The sequence below is a fragment of the Bubalus kerabau genome, chromosome 4 (assembly GCF_029407905.1).
Source record: "Bubalus kerabau isolate K-KA32 ecotype Philippines breed swamp buffalo chromosome 4, PCC_UOA_SB_1v2, whole genome shotgun sequence".
NCBI classification, from domain to species: domain Eukaryota; kingdom Metazoa; phylum Chordata; class Mammalia; order Artiodactyla; family Bovidae; genus Bubalus; species Bubalus kerabau.
In genome coordinates, this window is record NC_073627.1 from 73410457 (window position 1) to 73436118 (window position 25662).

A 25662-nucleotide genomic window follows, 5' to 3' on the forward strand; every position below is an offset into this window, starting at 1 on the left:
CAAAGCAGAAAATATTAAATAACAAAGATAAGAGAGGAAAACATTAATTTAAAAAAGAGACAAGAGAAGATTGTAGGGAAAAACAAAGCAAAAATGACTGCTTCAAAAGATCATTTAAGAGTGATAATCTTCTAGGCAGACATTAGGAAAAAAGAAAGTCACAATCTAACAATGTCAGAAATGAGAGAGGTTACAATCACATAGACTCCACAGACACTAAAAAATACTAAGGGAATATTAGCAACAATTTTATGCCAATAAATTCAACAATGTAAATGATATGGACAAATTCCAAAGAAGACACAACTACTAAAGATCATTCAAGAACAAATAACTTGGTTAATTCTTTATCTGATAAATAAACTGAAATTTTCATTAAAATATTTCCCACAAAGAAAACTCCAGTCCTGGGTGGCTTCACTGATGAATTCCATAAAATATTTAAGGAAAAAATACTATCAACTCAAGAAAAATTCTTCCAGAAAACTGAAGAAGAGACATTTACTTCTCATTTCACACCTAAAGTCTGGCATTTTCCTAATACAAAAACCAAAGACACGACAAGACAACTACAGACCAACAGCCCTCATAAACTAGATATAAAATTTCTAAACAAAACATTAGCAAGTTAAATCCAACAATACATAAAAGGATAATCATGAGTAACTCAGGTTTACTGCAGAAATGCATGGCAGTTTTAACAAAGTACATTACTGTATTAAACTGAAAAAGAAAAACCATATGCTCATCTCAACAGATATACAAAATGCATGACAAAATCCCACAGCCATTCAAGATTTTAAAATGAAACAAAACAACCCAACTCTCAGCCAACTAAGAACAGAAGTGAACTTCTTCAACCTGAAAAACAGCATTTACCAAAAGCAACTCTACCACTAAGAGTATGCTGCTGCTGCTAAGTCGCTTCAGTTGTGTCTGACTCTGTGTGACCCCACAGACGGCAGCCCACCAGGCCCCCTGTCCCTGGGATTCTCCAGGCAAGAACTGTGGAGTGGGTTGCCATTTCCTTCTCCAATGCATGAAAGTGAAAAAATAAAGTGAAGTCGCTCAGTCATGTCCAACTCTTAGCAACCCCATGGACTGCAGCCCACCAGGCTCCTCTGTCCATGGGATTTTCCAGTTAAGACTACTGGAGTGGGTTGCCATTGCCTTCTCTGACCACTAAGAGTATACTTAATGGTAAAAGGCTGAATGCTTTCTCACCAGGAATAATGCTAAGATTTCACTCTCACCACTTCTATTCAACACTGTGGAACCAGGGGCTTCCATGGTGGTCCAGTGGTTAAGAATCTTCCTTGCAATGCAGGGGACACTAGTTTGATCCCTGGTCTGGGAAGATCGCGCGTGCTGTGGAACAACTAAGCCCGTGCACCACAACTAGTGAGCCCACGCTCTACAGCCTGTGAGCCACGACTGCGGAGCCCAAGTGCTGCAGCTGCTGAAGCCCGCGTGCTCTGGAGCCTCGAGTTCTGCAAAAAGAGGGGCCACCACGATGAGCAGCCTGTGCACTGCACTGAAGAGTAGGCCCGTCTAGCTGCAACTAGAGAAAGCCCATGAGCAGCAACAAAGACCCAGGACAGCCAAAAAAAAATTTTTTTAAGATTTTTTAAAATAAAAACATTGTACTACTAGTTACACCTAGTGCTACATGGCAAGAAAACAAGATAAGTGACATCTAGGTTGAAATGGAAGAAATAACACTGTTTTTAGTTGTTTGGAAAAGACTCTGATGCTGGGAGGGATTGGGGGCAGGAGAAGGGGACGACAGAGGATGAGATGGCTGGATGGCATCACTGACTCGATGGACGTGAGTCTGGGTGAACTCCGGGAGTTGGTGATGGACAGGGAGGCCTGGCGTGCTGCGATTCATGGGGTCGCAAAGAGTCGGACACGACTGAGCGACTGAACTAAACTGAACAACTGCCTATTTAGAAAATCTGAAGAAAGTTATTTTTTAAAAAGCTATTTGAGTAAATGAATTTAGTAAAGCTGAAGGATATAAAAATATACAAAAATCAATAGCTTGCATATCAATGGCAGGCTAGTAAGCAAATTATTCACTCTCTCTAGAAATAAGCTGGCTTCCCAAGTGGCTCAGTAGTAAAGAACTGACCTGTCAAGTAGGAGACTCAAGATCAACCTCTGGGTCAGGAAGATCCCTTGGAGAAGGAAATGGCAACCCACTCCAATACTCTTGCCTGGAGAATTCCATGGGCAGAGGAGCCTGGTGGGCTACAGTTCATGGGGTTGCAAGAGTGGGACATGACTAAACAACAACAAAACAACAATAACAAAGGAAATTAGCTAACCTTGAGAGTGGCAAGCCCTAAGATGACAATGTGTCATAAAATACAGAAAGTTAAAAACTTGATTGATACAAATAAGGAATAGGAAGTTGAAATTTTAGAAATACCACTTGAAATAGAATCAAGATATGAAATACATAGGAGAAATTCTAACGAACGATGTAAAAGACCTAGAGTGAAAAATCTAATACACAGCTGAAAAATATTTGAGACCTATATAAGACAACTTCCCTCATAGCTCAGTCGGTAAAGAACCTGCCTGCAATGCAGGAGACCTGGGTTCGATTCCTGGGTTGGGAAGATCCCCTGGAGAAGGAACTGGCAATCCACTCCAGTATTCTTGCCTGGAAAATCCCATGGACAGAGGAGCCTGGTGAGCTACAGTCCATGTGGTCACAAGAGTCAGACACGACCTAGCGACTAAAGCACCAAATAAGATAATAGATTTGTTCATAAGTCAGAATACTCAATATTAAGATGTCAGATGTTAGTTCTCACCAAGTTCATTTATCAACAGATTCACCACAATCTGGATCAAAATCACAACTGGCTGGGACTTCCCTAGTAATCCAGTGGTTAAGAATCTGCCTGCCAGTGCAGGGGCGATGAGTTCAATCTTGGTCCAGGAAGATCCTCACATGCCATGAACAGCTAGGCCAGTGTGCCACAACTACTTAAGTGAACAGTAACTGCAGCCACGGAGTCACAAGGTGCCTGCTTCTTGGAAGGAAAGCTATGACGAGCCTAGTCAACATATTAAAAAGCAGAGACATCACTTTGCTGACAAAGAACGTATACTCAAAGCTATGGTTTTTCTTTTTCTTTTTAAATTTTTTTTTTAATTTATTTATTTTAATTAGAGCTATTAGTCACATACAGATGTGACAGCTAGACCGTAAAGAAGGCTGAGTACTGAAGAATTGATGCTTTCAAACTGTGGTGCTGGAGAAGACTCTTGAGAGTCCTTTGGTGAGCAAGATCAATCCAATCAATCCTAAAGGAAACCAGTCCTGAATATTCATTGGAAAGCCTGATGCTGAAGCTGAAGCACCAATACTTTGGCCACCTGATGTCAACAGCTGACTCACTGGAAAAGTCTCTGATGCTGGGAAAGAATGAAGGCAAAAGGAGAAGGGGGTGATAACAGATGAGATGGTTAGATAGCATCATCGACTCAACGGACAGGAACTTGAGCAAACTCTGGAAGATACCGAAGGACAGGGGAGTATGGCATGCTGCGGTGTATGGGGACCAAAGAGATGGACATGACTTAAGGACAGGACAACAACACATTAAAAGGATCATACACCATGCTCAAGTGAAGTTTATCCCAAGAATGCACATTCTTCAAAACACACAAATCAATCAATTTTGACATACCATGTTAAACAAATGAAAGAATAAAAATCATATGGTCATTTCAATAGATCCAAAAAAAGCTTTTTGACAAAATTTAACACCTATTTATGATAAAATCTCCAGAAAATGGGCACAGAGGGAATCTACCTCAACATGATAAAGACCATATATGACAAACCCCCATCATTCTTAATGGTGAGAAACAGAAATGAAAGCATTTCCCCTAAGATCAGGAACAAGACAAGGATGCCCACTCTCACCACTCTTATTCAACAGTTTTGGAAGTCCTGGCTCTGGCAATCAGAAAAGAAAAAGAAATAAAAGGAATACAAATTGGAAAAGAAGAAGTAAAACTGTCACTGTTTGCAAATGACATGTTACTATACACAGAAAATCCGGAAGATTCCACCACAAAACTACTGGACCTCATCAATGAGTTTGATAGTTGCAAGATATAAAACTAATGCACAGGGCTTCCCTGGTGGTCCAGTGGTTAGGCATCCACCTGCAATGCAGGTGCCACAGGTTCAATCCCTGGTCCAGGAAGACCCCATGTATCATGGAGCTACTAAGCCTGTGCACCACAACTACCAAGCCAGCACTCTAGAGACCGCAAGCCACAACACTTGAGTCCATGCAGTGCATCAACTGAACCCCGTGAGCTTAGAGCTTAAGCTCCAAAACAAGAGAGGCCGCCGCAATGAGAAGCCATGCCCTGCAATTAGAGAGCCCACACGCAGCAACAAAGACCCAGTGCAGTCAAAAATAAATAACGAATGCACGAAAGTGAGATTAAGGAAATAATCCCATTTACCATCACAACAAAGGAATAAAATACCCACGAGTACATCTACCTAAGGAAAGAAAAGACCTGTGCTCAGAACGCCATAGAATACTGATGAAAGAAATGAAAGAGGACACAAACAGGTGAAAAAACATGCCATGACCGATGCCGAAGAACAGATGCTTTTGAACTGTGATGTTGAAGACTCTTGAGAGTCCCTTGGACTGCAAGGAGATCAAATCAGTCAAGCCTGAAAGAAATCAGTCCTGAATATTCATTGGCAGGACTGATGCTGAAGCTCCAATTCTTTGGCCACCTGAGGTGAAGAACTGACTCACTGGAAAAGACCCTGATGCTGGGAAAGACTGAAGGCAAGAGGAGAAGGGGACAACAGAGGATGAGATGGTTGGATGGCATCACCGACTCAATGGATATGAGTTTGAGCAAGCTCTGGGAGTTGGTGACGGACAGGGAAGTCTGGTGTGCTGCAGTCCATGGGGTCACAGAGTCGGACTCAACTGAGTGACTGAACTGAACTGATACTACACAAAGCCATCTCAGATTCAATGCAATTTCTAGCAAAATTAATGGCAGGCTTCAGAGAATTAGAACAAAAAAATTTATAATTTGTAAGACCCCGAATAGCCAAAGCAAAGTTGAGAAAGAAAAACAGAGGTGGAGGAATCAGGCTCTGCAATTTCAAACTACGTTACAAAGCTACAGTAATCAACAGTGCGGTCCTGGCACAAAACCAGAAATATAGACCAATGGAACAAGACAGAAAGCTCAGAGATAAACCCAAGCTCCTGGGATCACCTGATCTACAACAAAGGAAGCAAGAATATACAATGGAGAAAGAACAGCCTCTTCAGTAAGTGGTGCTGGGAAATCTGGACAGCGGTGATGAAATTAGAGCATTACCTAACACCATACACAAAAGTAAACTTAAAATGGACTAAAGACCTGAATGTAAGATCAGATACTACAAAACTCTTAGCTGAAAACAGGAAAAAAATCACTCTTTGACATAAATCACAGCAAGATCTTTTTTTACCCACCTTCTAGAATAATGAAAATAAAAACAAAAAATAAATAATTAAGACCTAATTAAACTTAAAAGCTTTGGCACAACAAAAAGAAACTATAAACAAGAAGAAAAGACAACCCTCAAAATGTGAGAAAGTTTTTGCAAACAAAGCACTGACAAAGGATTAAGCTCCTTATATACAAACAGCTAATGGAGCTCTCTCTCTCTATATATATATGTATATAAAATAATCCAATCAAAATGGGCAGAAGACCTAAACAGACATCTCTCCAAAGAAGACATATTGATAGCTAACAAACACAAGAAAAGATGCTCAACATCACTAATTATTAGAGAAACAGAAATCAAAACTACAATAAGCTATCACACCTCACATCAGCCAAAATGGCCATCTTCAAAAAAAACCTACCAACAATAATGCTGGAAAAGGTGTGGAGAAAAGGAACCCCCTTACAGTGTTGGTGGGAATGTAAACTGGCACAGCCACTGTACAGAACAGTATGGAGGCTCCTTAGGAAACTACAGATCCGCCATATGACCCACGAATCCCACTATTAGGCATACAGCCTGATAAGAACATAACCCCAAAAAACGTAAGTATCCCTAGGTTCATGCAGATGCAGCACTGTTTACAACAGCCAGGACATGGAAGCAACCAAGATGGCCATCGAGAGATAAATGGATAAAGATGATGTGGTACAAATAAACAAGGGAACAGTACTCAGCCATAAGATGGAATGAAACTGAGTCAGTTCTATTAAGGTGGAGGAACCTAGAGCCTGTCATACAGAATGACCCGAGGCAGAAACAGAAAAACAAACACTGTATATTAATGCATATATAGGGAGTCTGGAAAAATGGTACTGCTGAACTATTTGCGGGGCAGGAACAGAGGCGCAGACAGAGAATGGCCTTGTAGACACAGCCGGGAGGGGTAAAAGGGGGGACAAATTGAGAGAGCAGCACTGACGTATATATGCTATCGTGTGTAAAACTAGCCAGCAGGAAGCTGCCCTAAAGCCCAGGGAGCAGCTCCGTGCTGCTCAGTGATGAGCCTGGGTGGGGGGTGGGGTGGGAGAGAGGGGAGGGGTGGGGAGGAGGGGAGGGGTGGGGCGGGAGGGTCCAACAGTGAGGGGCACAGGTATACATATGGCTGCCTCAAGCTGTACAGCAGAAACTAACACAACACTGTAAAGCAATTATATTCCAATAAACAAAAAACTAAATACAGAACAAACAGACAATAAAATTCACATGGAGGAATTCTCTGGCGGCCAGCGGTCAGGATGCTGTGCTTTCACTGCAGCAGGTGCGGGTTGAATCCCTGGTTGGGGAACTAAGATCCTACCAGCTGCACTGCGTACCCAAAAATAAATAAACAAGTAAATTTAAAAAAATCCACAAGGAAATGCAAATGAATTCAAATAACCAAAACAAGTATGAGTAAGAACAAAACTGGATATCTAACACTCTATAATTTAAAGATCCTTTAACATTGTGGCAGCAATGGCATCAAACAGACCAACACAATAGAGAAGAAACTCTAGGGATATATTCACTCACATATGGACAAAGGAGTGCAAAACAATTCACTGGAGAAAGGGCAGGCTTTTCAAGAAATGGTGCCACAACAGTGAGATAGCTATACGGAAAAAATGACTTTGGATCTTTATAAATCCACACACAAAACCGACTAAAAATGGATCATATATCCAAAACCCTAAAACTATAAAGCTTCTAAAAGAAAACATGGAGAAAATCTTTGTGACCTTTGGTTAGGCAAAGATTTCTTAGGTAAGATATAATGAGCCCAGTCTACAAAAGAACTACAAATTGTATGTCTTTAAATGTTTGCTCTCTGAGAGACACAGTTAAAGAGAATAAAAAGACAAACCACAGATTGAGAGAAAACATTTGTGAATCTTATATTTGATAAAGGACTTGTACCACAATACACTTAAAAACAAACAAAAACCTTATAACTCAGTAAAAGCAAAGGACTCTGGAAGACAGTGGAATCAGAAGAAGTAAGAATCTCTCTTCCCACCTGCTAACAATTGCACTGCCAGAATCTGCCTGATATAACTACTTTGGAACTCTCACGTCTATTAAACTTCTAGGGAAAGACTTGGATAATAAATTGCAGTTCAGTTCAGTTCAGTTGCTCAGTCATGTCTGACTCTTTGCAACCCTATGAATTGCAGCACGCCAGGCCTCCCTGTCCATCACCAACTCCCTGAGTTCACTCAGACTCACGTCCATCGAGTCAGTGATGCCATCCAGCCATCTCATTCTCTGTCGTCCCCTTCTCCTCCTGCCCCCAATCCCTCCCAGCATCAATCTTCTCCAATGAGTCAACTCTTTGCATGAGGTGGCCAAAGTACTGGAGTTTCAGCTTTAGCATCATTTCTTCCAAAGAAATCCCAGGGCTGATCTCCTTTAGGATGGACTGGTTGGATCTCCTTGCAGTCCAAGGGACTCTCAAGAGTCTTCTCCAACACCACAGTTCAAAAGCATCAATTCTTCGGTGCTCAGCCTTCTTCACAGTCCAACTCTCACATCCATACATGACCACAGGGAAAACCATAGCCTTGACTAGACGAACCTTTGTTGGCAAAGTAATGTCTCTGCTTTTCAATATGCTATCTACGTTGGTCATAACTTTCCTTCCAAGGAGTAAGCGTCTTTTAATTTCATAGCTGCAGTCACCATCTGCAGTGATTTTGGAGCCCCAAAAAATAAAATCTGACACTGTTTCCGCTGTTTTCCCGTCTATTTCCCCTGAAGTGATGGGACCGGATGCCATGATCTTCGTTTTCTGAATGTTGAGCTTTAAGCCAACTTTTTCACTCTCCACTTTCACTTTCATCAAGAGGCTTTTGAGTTCCTCTTCACTTTCTGCCATAAGGGTGGTGTCATCTGCATATCTGAGGTTATTGATATTTCTCCCGGCAATCTTGATTCTAGCTTGTGTTTCTTCCAGTCCAGTGTTTCTCATGATGTACTCTGCATATAAGTTAAATAAGCAGGATGACAATATACAGCCTTGACGTACTCCTTTTCCTATTTGGAACCAGTCTGTTGTTCTATGTCCAGTTCTAACTGTTGCTTCCTGACCTGCATATAAGTTTCTCAAGAGGCAGGTCAGGTGGTCTGGTGTTCCCATCTCTTTCAGAATTTTCCACAGTTTATTGTGATCCACACAGTCAAAGGCTTTGGCATAGTCCATAAAGCAGAAATAGATGTGTTTCTGGAACTCTCTTGCTTTTTTGATGATCCAGCAGATGTTGGCAATTTGATCTCTGGTTCCTCTGCCTTTTCTAAAACCAGCTTGAACATCAGGAAGTTCACGGTTCACATATTGCTGAAGCCTGGCTTGGAGAATTTTGAGCATTACTTTACCAGCGTGTGAGATGAGTGCAATTGTGTGGTAGTTTGAGCATTCTTTGGCATTGCCTTTCTTTGGGATTGGAATGAAAACCGACCATTTCCAGTCCTGTGGCCACTGCTGAGTTTTCCAAATTTGCTGGCATATTGAGTGCAGCACTTTCACAGCAGCATCTTTCAAGATTTGAAAGAGCTCAACTGGAATTCCATCACCTCCTCTAGCTTCATTCGTCGTGATGCTTTCTAAGGCCCACTTGACTTCACATTCCAGGATGTCTGGCTCTAGGTCAGTGATCACACCATCGTGATTAGCTGGGTCATGAAGATCTTTTTTGTACAGTTCTTCTGTGTATTCTTGCCACCTCTTCTTAATATCTTCTGCTTCTGTTAGGTCCATACCATTTCTGTCCTTTTTTGAGCCCATCTTTGCATGAAATGTTCCCTTGGTATCTCTAATTTTCTTGACGAGATCTCTAGTCTTTCCCATTCTGTTGTTTCCCTCTATTTCTTTGCATTGATCGCTGAAGAAGGCTTTCTTATCTCTTCTTGTTATTCTTTGGAACTCTGCATTCAGATGCTTATATCTTTCCTTTGCTCCTTTGCTTTTCGCTTCTCTTCTTTTCACAGCTATTTGTAAGACCTCCCCAGACAGCCATTTTGCTTTTTTGCATTTCTTTTCCACGGGGATGGTCTTGATCCCTGTCTCCTGTACAATGCAGTTTTGGATAAATTCAGCTCTTAACAAAAGAGCAGCTACCCATTCCCAGCCCTACCCAAGTGGCAGGCAGCTGTGTACATTTTCCTAGAGCAACACTTTATAGGAGCCAAGATGGGAAGAGAGGACCCTGTTCTTCAAACACCAGAGATCTGTGCTATGATCGGTTATTGCTGATTCTGATCACAGAGGTGCAAAGAGGCAGGCAGCCACTGTTGTTGCAATTTCTGCCATTGTCGTAAGCTGTCACCTCCAATCGATGACTTCCAGTGGATTTAGACAGTCGGCTCTCTCCTCACTTCTCTTCATTCTTCACTTTCCTCTTTCAGGAACCAGACATTAAAGATCAGGACATTCGAAAACTACTGTACATTTAGGGAAAATTAAGAAGTAACTGTGACTGAACAAACCCAGGCTCAGAAAAGACCTGAGAAAATCTTAACTTTACACCTCAGGCTGATCTTTGGCATAGAGACATCCCATAACAGTCAAAAAAACAAAAACAGTAAACAAAAGAAACCCCCCAAAACAAAAAACATCAAATCCCAAGGAAGAGGGAAAATCTGATCCCCAGAGTTACCACATTATTAGGTTCAAATGTCCAGTGTTGAGCAGAGGAAAAAAAAATCGCAAAGCAGAGAAATAAACAGGAGAGCACAGCCCGTTCAAAAGGTGAATATAAATCAACAGAAACTCTCTGAAAAAGACTTGATGGAAGTTGATATAGTAGACAAAGACTAAAATAACAGTCTTAAAGATGCTCAAAAAGCTAGAGGAAAATGTGGGTAAAGTCAAGAATATAATGTGTGAACAAAACGGAAACATTGACAAAGAGATAGAAAACCTAAAAAGAAACCAAAAAATTCTGGAGCTTAAAAGTTTTAAGAACTGAAATGAAAAGTTCACAAGAGGGATTCAAAAGCAGATTCCCAAGAGGCAGAAGACAAAACCTAGGAAACTTGAAGACTAGAAGATAAGACAATGGAAATTACCAAGTGTGAAGAACAGAAAGAAAAAAGATTAAAGAAAAATGAACAGAACCTAAGGGACCTATGAGATACCAACAGGCTGACCAACACACACATAGTGGGAGTCACAGAGAGAAAAGACAGAGAAGGGCAGAGAGAACATCTGCAAAAACCACGGCTGAAAATTTCTCAAATCTGATGAAAGACGTGAATATAAACAAGAAGCTCAATGCAGTCCAAGTAAGATTAACTCAAAGAGACCCACAACAAGAACTCAAGAACTTGGGACCCAGAAGACAGTTGGCTGATATATTCAAAGTGTTAAAGGAAAAACTGTCAACTACATATCTGATAGCCTGCAAAACTGTCCTTCAAAAGTGAGGGAGAAGTTAAGGCATTCCCAGGTAAAGAAAAGCTGTGGGAGTCTCTGACCACTAGACTTGCTCTACAAGAAACGCTCATGGGAGTCCGGCAAAGTGAAATGAAAGGGCGCTAGACAGTAACTTGAAGCTGTATGAAGAAATAAGGTTTCCAAAAGGTAAATACATGGGCAGTTATAAAGCTAGTATTACTCTAGCTACGGCCTGTAACTGCACGTTTTATTTTATACATGATTTAAGAGACTAATAACATTTTAAAGAAATAGATTACATGCTCAGGCTCAAAGCATAAAGATATAACTTTATGATATCCATGGAAAGGGATGGGGACAGAGCTATAAAGGAGTAGACTTTTTGTATTTTTTGAAGTGAAGTTGGTATAGATTCAAATTAAGAGTATTTTAACTGTAGGATGTTAAATTTATTCCCCATGGTAACCATAAAGAAAACAGCTACAGAATAAACACAAAAGTAAATGAAAAAATTTTAAACATTTCATCACCATAAAATCAACTATACACAATAAAAGACATTAACATAGGAGATGAGGGACCAAAAAAGCTTTAAGGCATATACAGAACAAATAGCACAATGACAAATAATTAACCTAAATACAAGAGGGTTAAACTCTTCAATTAAAGGACAGATACTGACAGAATGGATAAAAACATGATCCAACTATGTACTCTCATAAGAGACACATCTGTGATCCAAAGATATAGCCAAGTTGAAATTGAAGGGATGGTGGAAAAAGATATTCCAAGCAAACAACAACCAAAAGACAGCAAGGAAAGACTTTACTAATATTAGAAAGAATAGTTTATAAATAAAAAATGATTATAAGAGACAAGGGACATTATCTACTAATAAAAGGTTCAATACAACAGGAAAGTCTAACAATTATAAACATTTGCACATCTAATGAAAATCAAATATATGAAGCAAAATCTGACAGAAGTAAATGGAGAAGTAGTTCTACAATAATAGATACCTTAATACCTCACTCACAATAATGGACAGAACAAACAGATATATATATAAGGAAACAGAGGATTTAATACAATAAGCTAACTTTAAACTAACTAGACCTAGCAGATATACACACGCTACCCAACAGGATACACACACACAGAGAAAATTTTCCAGGATAGACTGTATATTAGGCCACAAATCAAATCTCAAGATATTTAAAAAGACAGATATAGAGGCTTTCCTGACAGTCCAATGGTTAAGACTTTGCCCTTCCATTGCAGGGGGCATGGGTTCAATCCCTGGTGGAACTAAGATCCTGCAAGCCACAGAGCATGGTCAAAAAAAAGATAAACATTATACAAAGTGTTTCTCTGACCATAGGGGATGAAGTCAGAAATGAGTAACAAAACCCAAGCCTCAGTCAATTTAAGAAAACTGAAATCATATCAAGCATCTTTCCCAACCACAATGCTATGAGATTAGGTATCAATTACAGAAAAAAAAAAAAACTGTAAAAAAACAAACAAACATATGAAGGCTAAACAATATCCTTGTAAATAACCAAGAGATCACTGATGAAATCAAAGAGGAAATAAAAAAGTACTGTGAAACAAATGACAACAAAAACATGATGACTCAAAACCTATGGGCTGCAGAAAAAGCAGTTTTAAGAGGGAATTTTATAGAATACAACCCTACCTCAATAAAAATATCAAGTAAACATCTTTACACCTAAAGCAATCAGAAAAGGAAGAACCCCCCCTCAAAAAAAAGTTAGTAGAAGGGAAGAAATCACAAAGATTATGGCAGAAATAAATGGAAAAGAAATGAAGAAAACAATAGCAAAGATCAATAAAACTGAAAGCTGTTTTTCTGAGAAGATAAAATAGATAAACCATCAGCTAGACACCTTAAGAAAAAAGCAATAAGACTCAAATCAGTAAACTTAGAAATATGAAAAAGGAGATTACAACTGACACTGCAAAATACAAAGAATCCTAAGAGACTACTTTGAGCAATCATATGCCAATATGGACAACTGGGAAGAAATGTATAAATTCTTAGAAAAGTACAACCTTCTAAGACTGAATCAGAAAGAGAAAATATGAACAGATCAATCATAAGCACTGAAATCAAAAACTATGATCAGGACTTCCCTGGTGGTCCAGGGGTTAAGACTCGCACTCCCAATGCAGGCAGCCAGGGGTTTGATCCCTTATCAAGAACTAGATCCCACATGCTGCAACTAAGACCCAATTGAGACAAATTAATAATTAAAAAAACAAACAAACTATGATCAAAAATCTCCCAACAAACAAAAGCACAAGGCCAGATGGCTTCCCAGGACAATTCTCTTAATATCAAACATTTAAAGAAGAGCTAATACCTATCCATCTTAAACTCTTCCCAAAAACTGTAGACAAAAGAAAACTTCCAAACTCATTCTAGTAGGCCACCATTCCCCTGATACAGAAACCAAAGACATTACACACAAAAAAGAAAATTATAGGCCAATATCACTGATGAACATAAATGCAAAAATCCTCAACAAAATACTAGCAAACAGAATCCAACATCACATTAAAAAGGATCATACACCATGATCAAGTGGGGTTTATCTCAGGGTTGCAAGGATTCTTCAATACACATGAATCAATCCAAGTGACATACTATATTAACAAACTGAAAGATAAAAACCATATGATAATATTTTGATAGATGCAGGGAAAGATATTAAAATTAAACACCCAGTTATGATTAAAACTCTCTAGAAAGTGGGCATAGAGGGAGTCTACCTCAACATAATAAAGGCCATATACAACAAATCCACAGCAAACAACTTGCTCAATGGTGAAAAACTGAAAGCATTTCCCCTAAGATGAGGAAAGACAAAAGAGTACGGCTTCTTGCCACTATTATAACATAGTCTTGGAAGTCCTAGCCATGGAAATCAAAGAGAAATAAAAAGAATACAAACTGAAAAAGAAGAAGTAAAACTGTCATTGTTTGCAAATGACATGATACTATACAAAGAAAATCCTAAAGATGCCACCAGAAAACTACTACAGCTAATCAATGAATTTAATACAGTCACAGGATACAAAATTGATACATAGAAATCCCTTGCATTCTTATACACTAACAATGAAAGCTCACAAAGAGAAATTAAGGGAACAATCCCATTTATTATTGCAACAAAAAGAATAAAATATCTAGGAATAAACCTACCTAAGGAAAAGAGATGCAAAAAAGCAAAATGGCTGTCTGGGGAGGCCTTACAAATAGCTGTGAAAAGAAGAGAAGCGAAAAGCAAAGGAGAAAAGGAAAGATATAAACATCTGAATGCAGAGTTCCAAAGAATAGCAAGAAGAGATAAGAAAGCCTTCTTCAGCGATCAATGCAAAGAAAGAGAGAAAAAAAACAGAATGGGAAAGACTAGGGATCTCGTCAAGAAAATCAGAGATACCAAAGGAACATTTCATGCAAAGATAGGCTTGATAAAGGACAGAAATGGTATGGACCTAAGAGAAGCAGAAGATATTAAGAAGAGATGGCAAGAATACACAGAAGAACTGTACAAAAAAGATCTTCACGACCCAGATAATCATGATGGTGTGATCACTGACCTAGAGCCAGAGATCCTGGAATGTGAAGTCAAGTGGGCCTTAGAAAGCATCACTATGAACAAAGCTAATGGCGGTGATGGAATTCCAGTTGAGCTATTTCAAATCCTGAAAGATGATGTTGTGAAAGTGCTGCACTCAATTTGCCAGCAAATTTGGAAAACTCAGCAGTGGCCACAGGACTGTTTGAAAAGGTCAGTTTTCATTCCAATCCCAAAGAAAGACAATGCCAAAGAATGCTCAAACTACCTCACAATTGCACTTGTCTCACACGCTAGTAAAGTAATGCTCAAAATTCTCCAAGCCAGGCTTCAGCAATACATGAACCGTGAAGTTCCAGATGTTCAAGCTGGTTTTAGAAAAGGCAGAGGAACCAGAGATCAAATTGCCAACATTCGCTGGATCATCAAAAAAGCAAGAGAGTTCCAGAAAAGCACCTATTTCTGCTTTATTGACTATGCCAAAGCCTTTGACTGTGTGGATCACAATAAACTGTGGAAAATTCTGAAAGAGATGGCAATACCAGACCACATGACCTGCCTCTTGAGAAATCTGTATGCAGGTCAGGAAGCAACAGTTAGAACTGGACATGGAACAACAGACTGGTTCCAAATAGGAAAAGGAGTACGTCAAGGCTGTATATTGTCACCCTGCTTATTTAACTTCTATGCAGAGTACATCATGAGAAACGCTGGACTGGAAGAAACACAAGTTGGAATCAAGATTGCCAGGAGAAATATCAATAACCTCAGATATGTAGATGACACCACCCCTATGGCAGAAAGTGAAGAGGAACTCAAAAGCCTCTTGATGAAGGTGAAAGTGGAGAGTGAAAAAGTTGGCTTAAAGCTCAACATTTAGAAAATGAAGATCATGGCATCCGGTCCCATCACTTCACGGGAAATAGATGGGGAAACAGTGGAAACAGTGTCAGACTTTATTTTTTTGGGCTCCAAAATCACTGCAAATGGTGACTGCAGCCATGAAATTAAAAGACGCTTACTCCTTGGAAGGAAAGTTATGACCAACCTAGATAGCATATTGAAAAGCAGAGACATTACTTTGCCAACAAAGGTTCGTCTAGTCAAGGCTATGGTTTTTCCTATGGTCATGTATGGATGTGAGAGTTGGACTGTGAAGAAGGCTGAGCACTGAAGAATTGATGCTTTTGAACTGTGGTGTTGGAGAAGACTCTTGAGAGTCCCTTGGACTGCAAGGAGATCCAACCAGTCCATCCTAAAGGAGATCAGCCCTGGGATTTCTTTGGGAGGACTGATGCTAAAGCTGAAACTCCAGTATTTTGGCCATGTCATGCTAAGAGTTGACTCATTGGAAAAGACTCTGATGCTGAGAGGGATTGGGGGCAAGAGGAGAAGGGGACAACAGAGGATGAGATGGCTGGATGGCATCACTGACTCGATGGACATGAGTCTAAGTGAACTCTGGGAGTTGGTGATGGACAGGGAGGCCTGGCGTGCTGCGATTCATGGGGTCACAAAGAGCTGGACACGACTGAGCAACTGATCTGATCTGATCTGATCTGAAGGAGACAAAAGCCTGTATACAAAAAAGTATAAGATGCTCACAAAAGAAATCAAGGATGACACAAACAGATGGAGACACAGCACATGTTCTTGGATTAGAAGAATACTGTGAAAATAACTATACTACCCAAAGCAATCTACACATTCAATTCAATCACTATCAAATTACCAATGGGATTTTTCACGGATCTAGAACAGAAAATTTTACAGTTTGTATGGAAACCCTGAAGCGCCAAAGCAATCTTGAGAGAGAAAAACAGAGCTGGAGTAATCAAGCCTGCTGACTTCAGACTATACTACAAAGCTATAGTAATCAACAGAGTACAGTAATAGCACAAAAACGGAAATATCAATGCAGATAAACAGGAAGCCCAGAGATAAACCCATGCGCCTATGGGCACCTTATCCTTGACAAAGGAGGCAAAAATATACAAAGGAGGAAAGACCTTCTCTTCAATAAATGGTGTTGGGAAAACCGGACAGCTACATGTAAAACAATGAAATGAGAACACTTTCTAAAACCCTACTCAAAAATAAAATCAAAATGGATTAAAGAACTAAATGTAAGGCCAGACACTATAAAACTCTTAGAGGAAAAAAAAAGGCAGAACACTCTTTGACATAAATCACAGCAAGATCCCCTTGATACACACCTTCTAGAGTAATGAAAATAAAAACAAAAATAAACAAATAGGATCTAATTAAACTTAAAAGCTTTTGCACAGCAAAGGAAACCATAAACAAGACAAAAAGACAATTCCCAGAATGGGAGAAAATAACTGCAAACAAAGCAACTGATAAAGGCTTAATCCCCCAAATATACAAGTAGTTTATAAAGCTCAGTTTCAAAAAAACAACCCAATAAAAAAGTGGGCAAAAAATTTAAGTAGATGTCTCTTCAAAGAAGACATACAGATGGCCAACAAACACATGAAAAGATGCTCAGCATCACTCATTATTAGAGAAAAGCAAATCAAAACTGTAATGAGGTATTACCACACACCAGTGAAAATGGCCATTAATCAAAAAATCTACTAACCATAAATGGAGAGGATGTAGATGCCCTGTTGATGGGAATGTAAATTGATAAAAACCACTATGGAAAACGGTATGGAGGTTCTTTAAGAAACTAGGAATAAAACTACCATATGACCCAGCAATCCCACTCCTGGGCATACACCCTGAGAAAATCATAATTCAAAAAAACACACGTACCCCAGTGTCCACTGCAGCACTATCTGCAATAGCCGGGACCCAGAAGCAACCTAGATGTCCACCAACAGGGCAATGCACAAAGACGTGTGCGTATATGCAGTGGAGTGTCACTCAGCCATAAAAAGGAGCGGAACTGGGTCATTCGTAGTGATGTGGATGAGCCTAGAGTCTGTCATACTGAGTGAAGCAGGTCAGAAAAGAGAAAAACAAATACTGCATGTTAATGCATATCTGCAGAATCTAGAAAAATGGTACCTATTCGCAGGGCAGGGATAGAGATGCTGATGTAGAGACTGAAGTTTTGGACACAACAGGGGAAAGAGAGGGCAGGACAAACTAAGAGTCCAACCGCCACACGTGCAGCCAGTGCAGAGCAGACAGCTGGTAGGAAGCCGCCAGATAACACAAGGGGCTCAGCTCGGTGCGCGGCCGAGACCTCGAGGTGTAGGGTGGGGGCAGAGGAAGGCTCAAGAGGTAGGGGACACACAGATGCTTATAGCTGCAATTCATGGGGTCACAAAGAGTCGGACACGACTGGGCGACTGAACTGAACTGATAGCTGATTTATGCTGTTGTTCAGCAGTAATTAACACAATATTGTAAAGCAATTATACTCCAATTAAAAGCTCTCAAATTGTGAAAATTAATACATTTTAAAATAACCAACAGAGCAAAGAACACATCACAAGGGAAATTATAAAGTACAGACAGAAATGTGAAAACAAAAACACAATATTACAAAACTTATGGGACGAAGCCAAAGCTTTATATATTACATATACTTATATGCATAAAGGCACATGATGTATGAAAAAATCAGTCAAGGATAGGTTGTTAGATGATGGTTTTAGGAAAACTGGCTTGCTGGATGGAGGAAAAAAACAAAGTTGGATTCTTATCACACTTGTAATGAATATAGAATCCAAATGGATTAAAGATCTAAAAATGAAGGGTAAAACTATAAAGCTAATATGGAAGAAAATCTAGGAGAATATCCTAGTAATCCTGAAATAAGGAAGGACTTAAGTAACACTTAAAAAGCACAAACCACAAAATATTGAAAAATTTTGCATCAAAATCAAAGACTTCTCTTTAACAAAGGGCACCACCCAAGAGTCAACAAATGGGTGAGATATATAGAGAGGATATTTGTAATGTCTAAGATGAAAAATTAATATCTACAGAATATATAAGGAACTGGCTGGGAAAAAAAAAAAAGAAAACCCAGGTTTTAAAAGTGGGCCAAGGAAATTCACAGGCAGTCCACAGAAAGGCAAAAAAAATTTTAATGATTTGCTAACAAATCATTGCCCTTCTACAGTCTATTTTCTTCCAGCAACCAAAATCATCTTCTAGAAGTCTATCAACTGCTACACTTGCAAGGTTTCAGCTCTCCAAGGCTCCCCATGAAAACCATCCCTGCTGATCCCGCCAACCACAGTTTCTGCAATCTCCCTGTGCGCACTGCCCTCCTGCCACACTGGCCTTCCTTCTTCCTCTGACATGCCAGCCATGCTCCTGTCTCAAGTCTCTGCATGCACACTCTACTAAGAAATACTTACTCACTGGTAAAGAGAGAAGCACAAATTAAAACAAAAGAGAAACCATTTCCCAGTCATCATATTGGAAAAACTTGAAGGGCAACAATACCAAATGTTGGTAGGAACACGGTAGAAATAATCATGGTGGGAGGGCAAAGTGGAGCAGGCATTTTGGAGAGCCATCTGGCATCCTCTGTGAGGTCACCCGCGCGTCGGCTTTCTGGCTGAGCCCACCCTAGGCAGGTCTCAGGGAAACTCAGCTGAAGACTCTAAAGGGACCTGAGTGAGGACGTTTACCAGAGCTGTCAGACTGTAGGGAGCCGGAGATTATCTAGGGGTGAGGTAAGTGAACCACCACAGGCACTTTCGGAGAAGGCGATGGCTCCCCACTCCAGTACTCTTGCCTGGAAAATCCCATGGGTGGAGGAGCCTGGTAGGCTGCAGTCCATGGGGTCGCTAAGAGTCGAATACAACTGAGCGACTTCACTTTATTTTTTCACTTTCCAGCACTGGAGAAGGAAATGGCAACCCACTCCAGTGTTCTTGCCTGGAGAATCCCAGGGACGGGGGAGCCTGGTGGGCTGCCGTCTCTGGGGTCGCACAGAGTCAGACACGACTGAAGCGACTTAGCAGCAGCAGTAAGCACTTTGGATGGTGGGCTACGTCCATGGGGTCACAGTCAGACACAACTGAGCACAGCACAGCACAGGCACTCTGGAATTTAATACTGAGATCAGAAGCAGTGAGACAGATGTACATACAGCAATATGAAGAGAACTTGGAAAAAGAGTAGAGTTAAAATGCTGAGAAACAGAACAAGATCTACGACCTAATCCTACTTCGGTAAATTAAACTCACACACACACACATGTGCACACCTACCCACAACAGTGCTCTACAGTTTATAGTGATATGCGTATCTGAGGACAAGTTGCAACACTTGACATAGCTGCCTGTAGTGCTCGAGGACAAAGTGGAGAGAGAGAAAATTAGGGCTGAAGAAGACCAACAAAAACAAAAAAGACTTTGTAATGAGCCAATCATGAAAATGATGAGTCATCAACCGAGTAGGAGTAACTCAACTTTCTACCATAAAAATAAAAGAGAACTATAACTGTAAACCTTGTGTACAACCTTGTCTGCAGAAGGGATTAAACAAAATTCTGTGAGCACTGTACACGAACATATTCTACAAGCATGTCAAACATTCAAATATACTGGTTATGAGAGGGGCTTTCTCCCTCGCGTGAAAGCACTGAGGTTCGGGGAGTTAAGCAGTTCGGCAAGGACACCTAACTAATGGGAGGCAGAACTGAAGGAGTCAGTTTAACTCCTGCTCTTCCTCTCGCATCCATTTACAAATTCACAGCAGCTAAACCTTCGAAATACACCCAGGACTTCCCTGGTGGTTCAGTGGTTAAGAAGCGGCCTTCCACTGCAGGAGACAGTTTCCGTACTTGGTCTGGGGAGATTCCAAGCGCCACAGAGCAACTAACCCTAAGCGCTGCAGCTGCTGAAGCCCGTGTGCCCGAGAGCCCACCCTCCACAACAGGGGAAGCCCCGGTGAGGAGGAGCCAGGGCACCGCAGCCAGGAGGAGCCCACGGGCAAGTGAAGACCCAGTGCGGCCCAAAATGAACAAATTAATTAAAATACACCTCAACCCTGACCACGGTTGATCACACTATTTCTGCTTCCACTTGTAAGTCACCATCATCTTTTGCCTGAACTACCCAACCGTCTACCTGGGCCTTCTGCTTCCACTCTTGCTCTTCTACCATCCATTTTCTGCCAATGACCAGAATCATCTTCTAGAAATCTATCAACTGCTACACTTTCTAGCTTTCAGCTCTGCAAGGCTTCCCATGAAAACCATCACAGTGGCATCTCAGCCCGCACATGATCTGGCCACTGCTGATGCCTCCAACCACAGCTTCTGTGGTCGCCCAGTGCCCCTCGTGCCCTACCCCATGCTCACTGCCCTCCTGCCACACTGGCCTCTTTGTTCTTCCTCCCACATGCCAGGCGTGCTCCTGTCTCAAGTCTCCATATTTGCATTCCCTTTGGCTGGAGCTTGGCTGGAACGTGCCTTCCTCCGATACTCAGTGCAGGCTTCCTCCCTTCATTAATTCAAAATCACTTGTCCTCTCGAACATTCCTTCTAAACACACTGCCTCCAGGCATTCTCCATCCTCACATCTTCCTTTTTTTCCTTCCTGGCACTTACTACCTGATGCTGTTACATATTTATTTGTTGATTTATTTGAATGTCCATCTCCTCCCCAGTATACAAGCTCCTCGTCTGTCTCAGCCACCACTGCACGTCCACAGCCCAGGCAGCGCTCACCATACACAAGACACAAGGAAGTAAGTAACTCTTTTCTGAAAGCAACAACTCAACAAACTCGGCTCTTACCACCTAGCTCACGCTCTTTCCATTACATCATGCTGCTTCCCAGGTAAAAGTGTGTACAATCTGTCTTTTCTCTAAGGATTAAAAGGTCCTTATCTTAAACATTCATTTAAGCCCAACCAGGCCCAGCATGTGGTAAATGGTAGGTAAATATGAAATGACAAAACAGAAAACAAACCACAGGAAGAGATAAAAAAGAAAAGAGTTGATGGCATGGAGCAACTCTAATTTGTATTCTGGGTCACCACTCTCCACTCAGTGGTTAAGTCTTTTATCTCCTAAGTGCCTATCTGCCCATGCCACAGATAGGAGCTTTGATGGAGATAAATATTAACCAAATTCCTGCCCTGGCTTCAAGGAGCTAACACATAACTATCAAAACACAAATTTTAACAAATATTTATGAAAGAGGTATAAAGAGCTATAGGATTTCAAGGGGAGGAGGATTACTTCTAGTTGTGTGAAACGGGTGGCAGATTGAAATGGTTAAACTGAATACTGATAGATGAATAACGGCTGGATGATAGCCTGTAAACCTCCTGCAAGGCAAGAGCGATATTTTATTCATCGTGCTGTCTTTAATGTTTTACAAAATGTCGGAAACATAAGGCAGTCAATGAATGTTTAACAAATTTGGGAGGCGCAAGCATTCCAGGCAGAAGGAAGATCGTCAGTAAAATACAGACGTGAGAGAATGCAGGACATGGATGAACCAAAATGGCATTAAAACATGTATAATATCATATATATAAAAAAAAGAAAAATAGGAGAAAAGTCTTTGTGACCTTGGATTAGACAAAGGTTTCTTAGTTACAACATCAAAATACCAACCCAGAAAAGACACATTTGATAAATTGGATTTCATCAAAATTAAGAACATTTGCTCTTTGAAAAGCATTGTGAGAATGCAAACAAAATATCTGCAAATCAAAAATATCTGATAAAGGGCTTGTATGCAGAATGAAGAATTCTCAAAACCCAATACAAAAACAAACTAAAAAAAAAAAAAAAGTGAGGACTGACTGGTAAAACGGGTTCAGGAAAGAGAATGACAAGGACTGCCATACACGACAGACTAAGGGGTCTGCCCTGGGGGCTCAGCTATAAAGAACCTGCCTGCAATGCAGGAGATGAGGGCTCCATCCCTGGGTCTGCAAGATCCCAGGAGAAGGAAATGGCAATCCACTCCAGTATTCCTGTCTGAGAAATCTCACGGACAGAGGAGCCTGTGGTCTACAGTCCACGGGGTTGTAAGAGCCGGACTTGATTGACTAAACCACCACCACAATGAAGGCAAAAAGGGAACACTTAAAACTTTTACACAGGAGAAGGTGATCTCAGGAGTCAAACAGGAGTCTGCTGCTTGAAAATAAATCTATCATCACTTCACTCATATTGTTTAACTTTTCCTACTAGAAATAATTTTCTTTTAAGGCATAACCACTTTGGGAATCTTCTTCACCTCCAAATTCTCCTGAGAGCTAACCAAAAAACTTTGGTCATTCATTTTCACTTTAGTGTAAGTTGGATGACCAAATTACCTTCTGGCTAAAGTACACAAAACCATTGGGGAAATGGTAATTTTGACTACAGATGAACTATAACTTTTAGCCTCTTGAGACACTACCCTGGAAAGAGAGCCTGCGGTGCAAAAAAAAAAAAAAAAAAAAAAGTCAATTAATTAATACCTTTGTTTAAGAGCCTATTCTGTTCTTTGCACAGGAGAGTAAAGAAAATAAAACACATTCTAATCTTCCAAAAGACGCTTATTCCTTGGAAGGAAAGTTATGACCAACACAGATAGCATATTCAAAAGCAGAGACATTACTTTGCCAACAAAGGTCCATCTAGTCAAGGCTATGGTTTTTCCAGTGGTCATGTATGGATGTGAGAGTTGGACTGTGAAGAAAGCTGAGTGCCGAAGAATTGATGCTTTTGAACTGTGGTGTTGGAGAAGACTCTTGAGAGTTCCTTGACTGCAAGGAGATCCACCCAGTCCATTCTAAAGGAGATCAGTCCTGGGTGTTCATTGGAAGGACTGATGTTGAAGCTGAAACTCCAATACTTTGGCCACCTCATGCGAAGAGTTGACTCATTGGAAAAGACTCTGATGCTGGGAGGGATTGGGGGCAGGAGCAGAAGGGGACGACAGAGGATGAGATGGCTGGATGGCATCACTGACTCGATGGACCTGAGTCTGAGTGAACTCCGGGAGTTGGTGATGGACAGGGAGGCCTGGCATGCTGCGATTCATGGGGTCGCAAAGAGTTGGAAACGACTGAGCGACTGAACTGAACTGACTGAATCTTCCAAAATGGGAAGTCTTAAATTGATGATCCAGAAGGTAAGAAACAAGGAGAAATATGATAAACTGAACATTTCCGAGAGGAGGGGAGAAGGGTTTGTGGAATTTAGACACTATATACTGAATTTTTTCAGTTTTCCTCAAAAGTTGCAAGTAAAGACTTTGTAATCACATTCACTCACAACTTCATGAACTATGATGGGCAATTAACATTCAAGGAATATGATGGTGCAAGGAAAAGAAATTTAAAATGAAAACGTTGCAAATCCATCCAAACAGTGTTATGTACCAAAAATGATAATCACGGTAACAACCACACGGTAACCCAATCAGACTGAATGGAAACCCGGTATCTCAACTGGATGGTTTCAGCTTTCTAAAACTCAAACCCTCAGTCTAGGCCAGAGCGAGGGTCGTTCTGCTGACTGGTTGGGCGAGGGGACACAAGGAAAACGCTAGGACGGGTTTCCGCAGACAAGCATCTGAGTTGCGCGCAGAACAGGGGATGCATGAGACCAGCACTCACCTCTTGTCGATGGCGTCAATGTTTGAATGGAGAAGCCACAGCTCCTCTGTGTTGTCCTGCCGGGAGGAGAGGATCAGGTGGTGGCCAGTCAGACACAAGGTCCCCTCGACGGCCGGATAGAAAGGTCGGTGCAGCACCACATTATCCACCCGAGGGGTCTTGATCAGCTCAGCAAATTCCATGTTCTCCAGCGGCCGGAGCCAGGGGACTGTGGAGTCCCAGAGGTGCAAAACGGTTCCACCGCTCCTGGGCTGAAGGCACCGATCCCGCGCCCAGCAGGCAGTAGGGGCGGGACCCGGGATCGGAGGCCGCGCCCCGCCCCAGGCTGGGGTGGGCGCGGCGAGGCCTCTGGCCACTATCACTGGCCCGGGGAAGGCCCGGGCTGGGCCAGGTTGGGCGCCTCTCCCGCACCTCTAAGTAACCTCAGGCCCAGGACTTGGGCAAAAAGAACGCTCTGCGACAGGCCCAGCCGCTGCCGCCTCCACCTTGAGATCTGGCTTCGGGTAGCCAGGCTGAAAGAAGGAGAAGGCCGCCCAGGGCCACTTTCCAAGTCCAAGACGCTAAGGACTCCTGGCGGAAGTAGCCACTCACAGAGGGAACTTAAAGCAACTCCGGGCGGAAGCGACGGACTGAAAACAGGAAAGACGGGACAGTCCGACTCAGAAATTGGTCCCCACCTAGGTGCGAAGAGAATGTCTCCGGAAGGACAGCAGGAGTCGAATATTTGTGTTCCTACCAGAAAAAGTTCTGCCTGCATGCACCCACTGCTGCGCCCGCTACTCCTACAAATATTCCATATGAGAAAATGCAGGAGAAAAAGGAACGACGAGAAGAGGTCCCTGACCTGCCTGCCTCCACTTGAGCAGTAATCCCTATTCGGCGAGTGGGATTGCCGTAAATTTTGGCGATTTTCATCCTTTCGCCGTGAAGAGAGAACATTTGGGATCGAGGCGGTGACTGTGACCACAAAGAAGGGACCAGATGTAAGGGAGGAGCCGGCTGGACACGCACAATTACAGAGGGCGAGCGCGAACGTGCTGTGACCTTGAACAAGAAAGAGGAAAAGCATACAAACGCCTATAAGAAAACCTAGATAGAAATATATACAATGCTCAGAAAAGGGAGTAATTAATCCTCAATTCAGTTCAGTCGCTCAGTCGTGTCCGACTCTCTGCGACCCCATGGACTGCAGCTCGCCAGGCCTCCCTGTCCATCACCAACTCCCGGAGTTTACTCAAACTCATGTCCACTGAGTCCGTGATGCCATCCAACCATCTCATCCTCTGTTGGTCGTCCCCTTCTCCTCCTGCCTTCAATCTTTCCCAGCATCAGGGTCTTTTCAAATGAGTCAGCTCTTCTCATGAGGTGGCCAAAGTATTGGAGTTTCAGCTTCAACATCAGTCCTTCCAATGAACACTCAGGACTGATTTCTTTTAGCATGGACTGGTTGGATCTCCTTGCAGTCAAGGGACTCTCAAGAGTCTTCTCCAACACCACAGTTCAAAAGCATCAGTTCTTCAGTGCTCAGCTTTCTTATAGTCCAACTCTCACATCCA

The 25662-nt window shown here is 41.6% G+C and overlaps 1 protein-coding gene across 2 annotated transcripts in view; it reads right to left on the bottom strand.

Annotated features, from left to right (window-relative positions):
• Positions 1-24724, bottom strand: part of MTMR9 (myotubularin related protein 9) — a 77767-nt gene extending 53043 nt beyond the window's left edge. Inside the window, exon 1 of one of the 2 annotated variants that reach the window (XM_055577707.1) lies at positions 24107-24710. In XM_055577707.1, the coding sequence (XP_055433682.1) occupies positions 24107-24288 (182 nt within the window). In that variant the 5' untranslated portion in view covers positions 24289-24710. Of the gene's footprint in view, positions 1-24106 lie in introns of both variants that reach the window. The other variant, XM_055577706.1, reaches the window with a different exon arrangement.
• Positions 24725-25662: the final 938 nt, after the last annotated feature.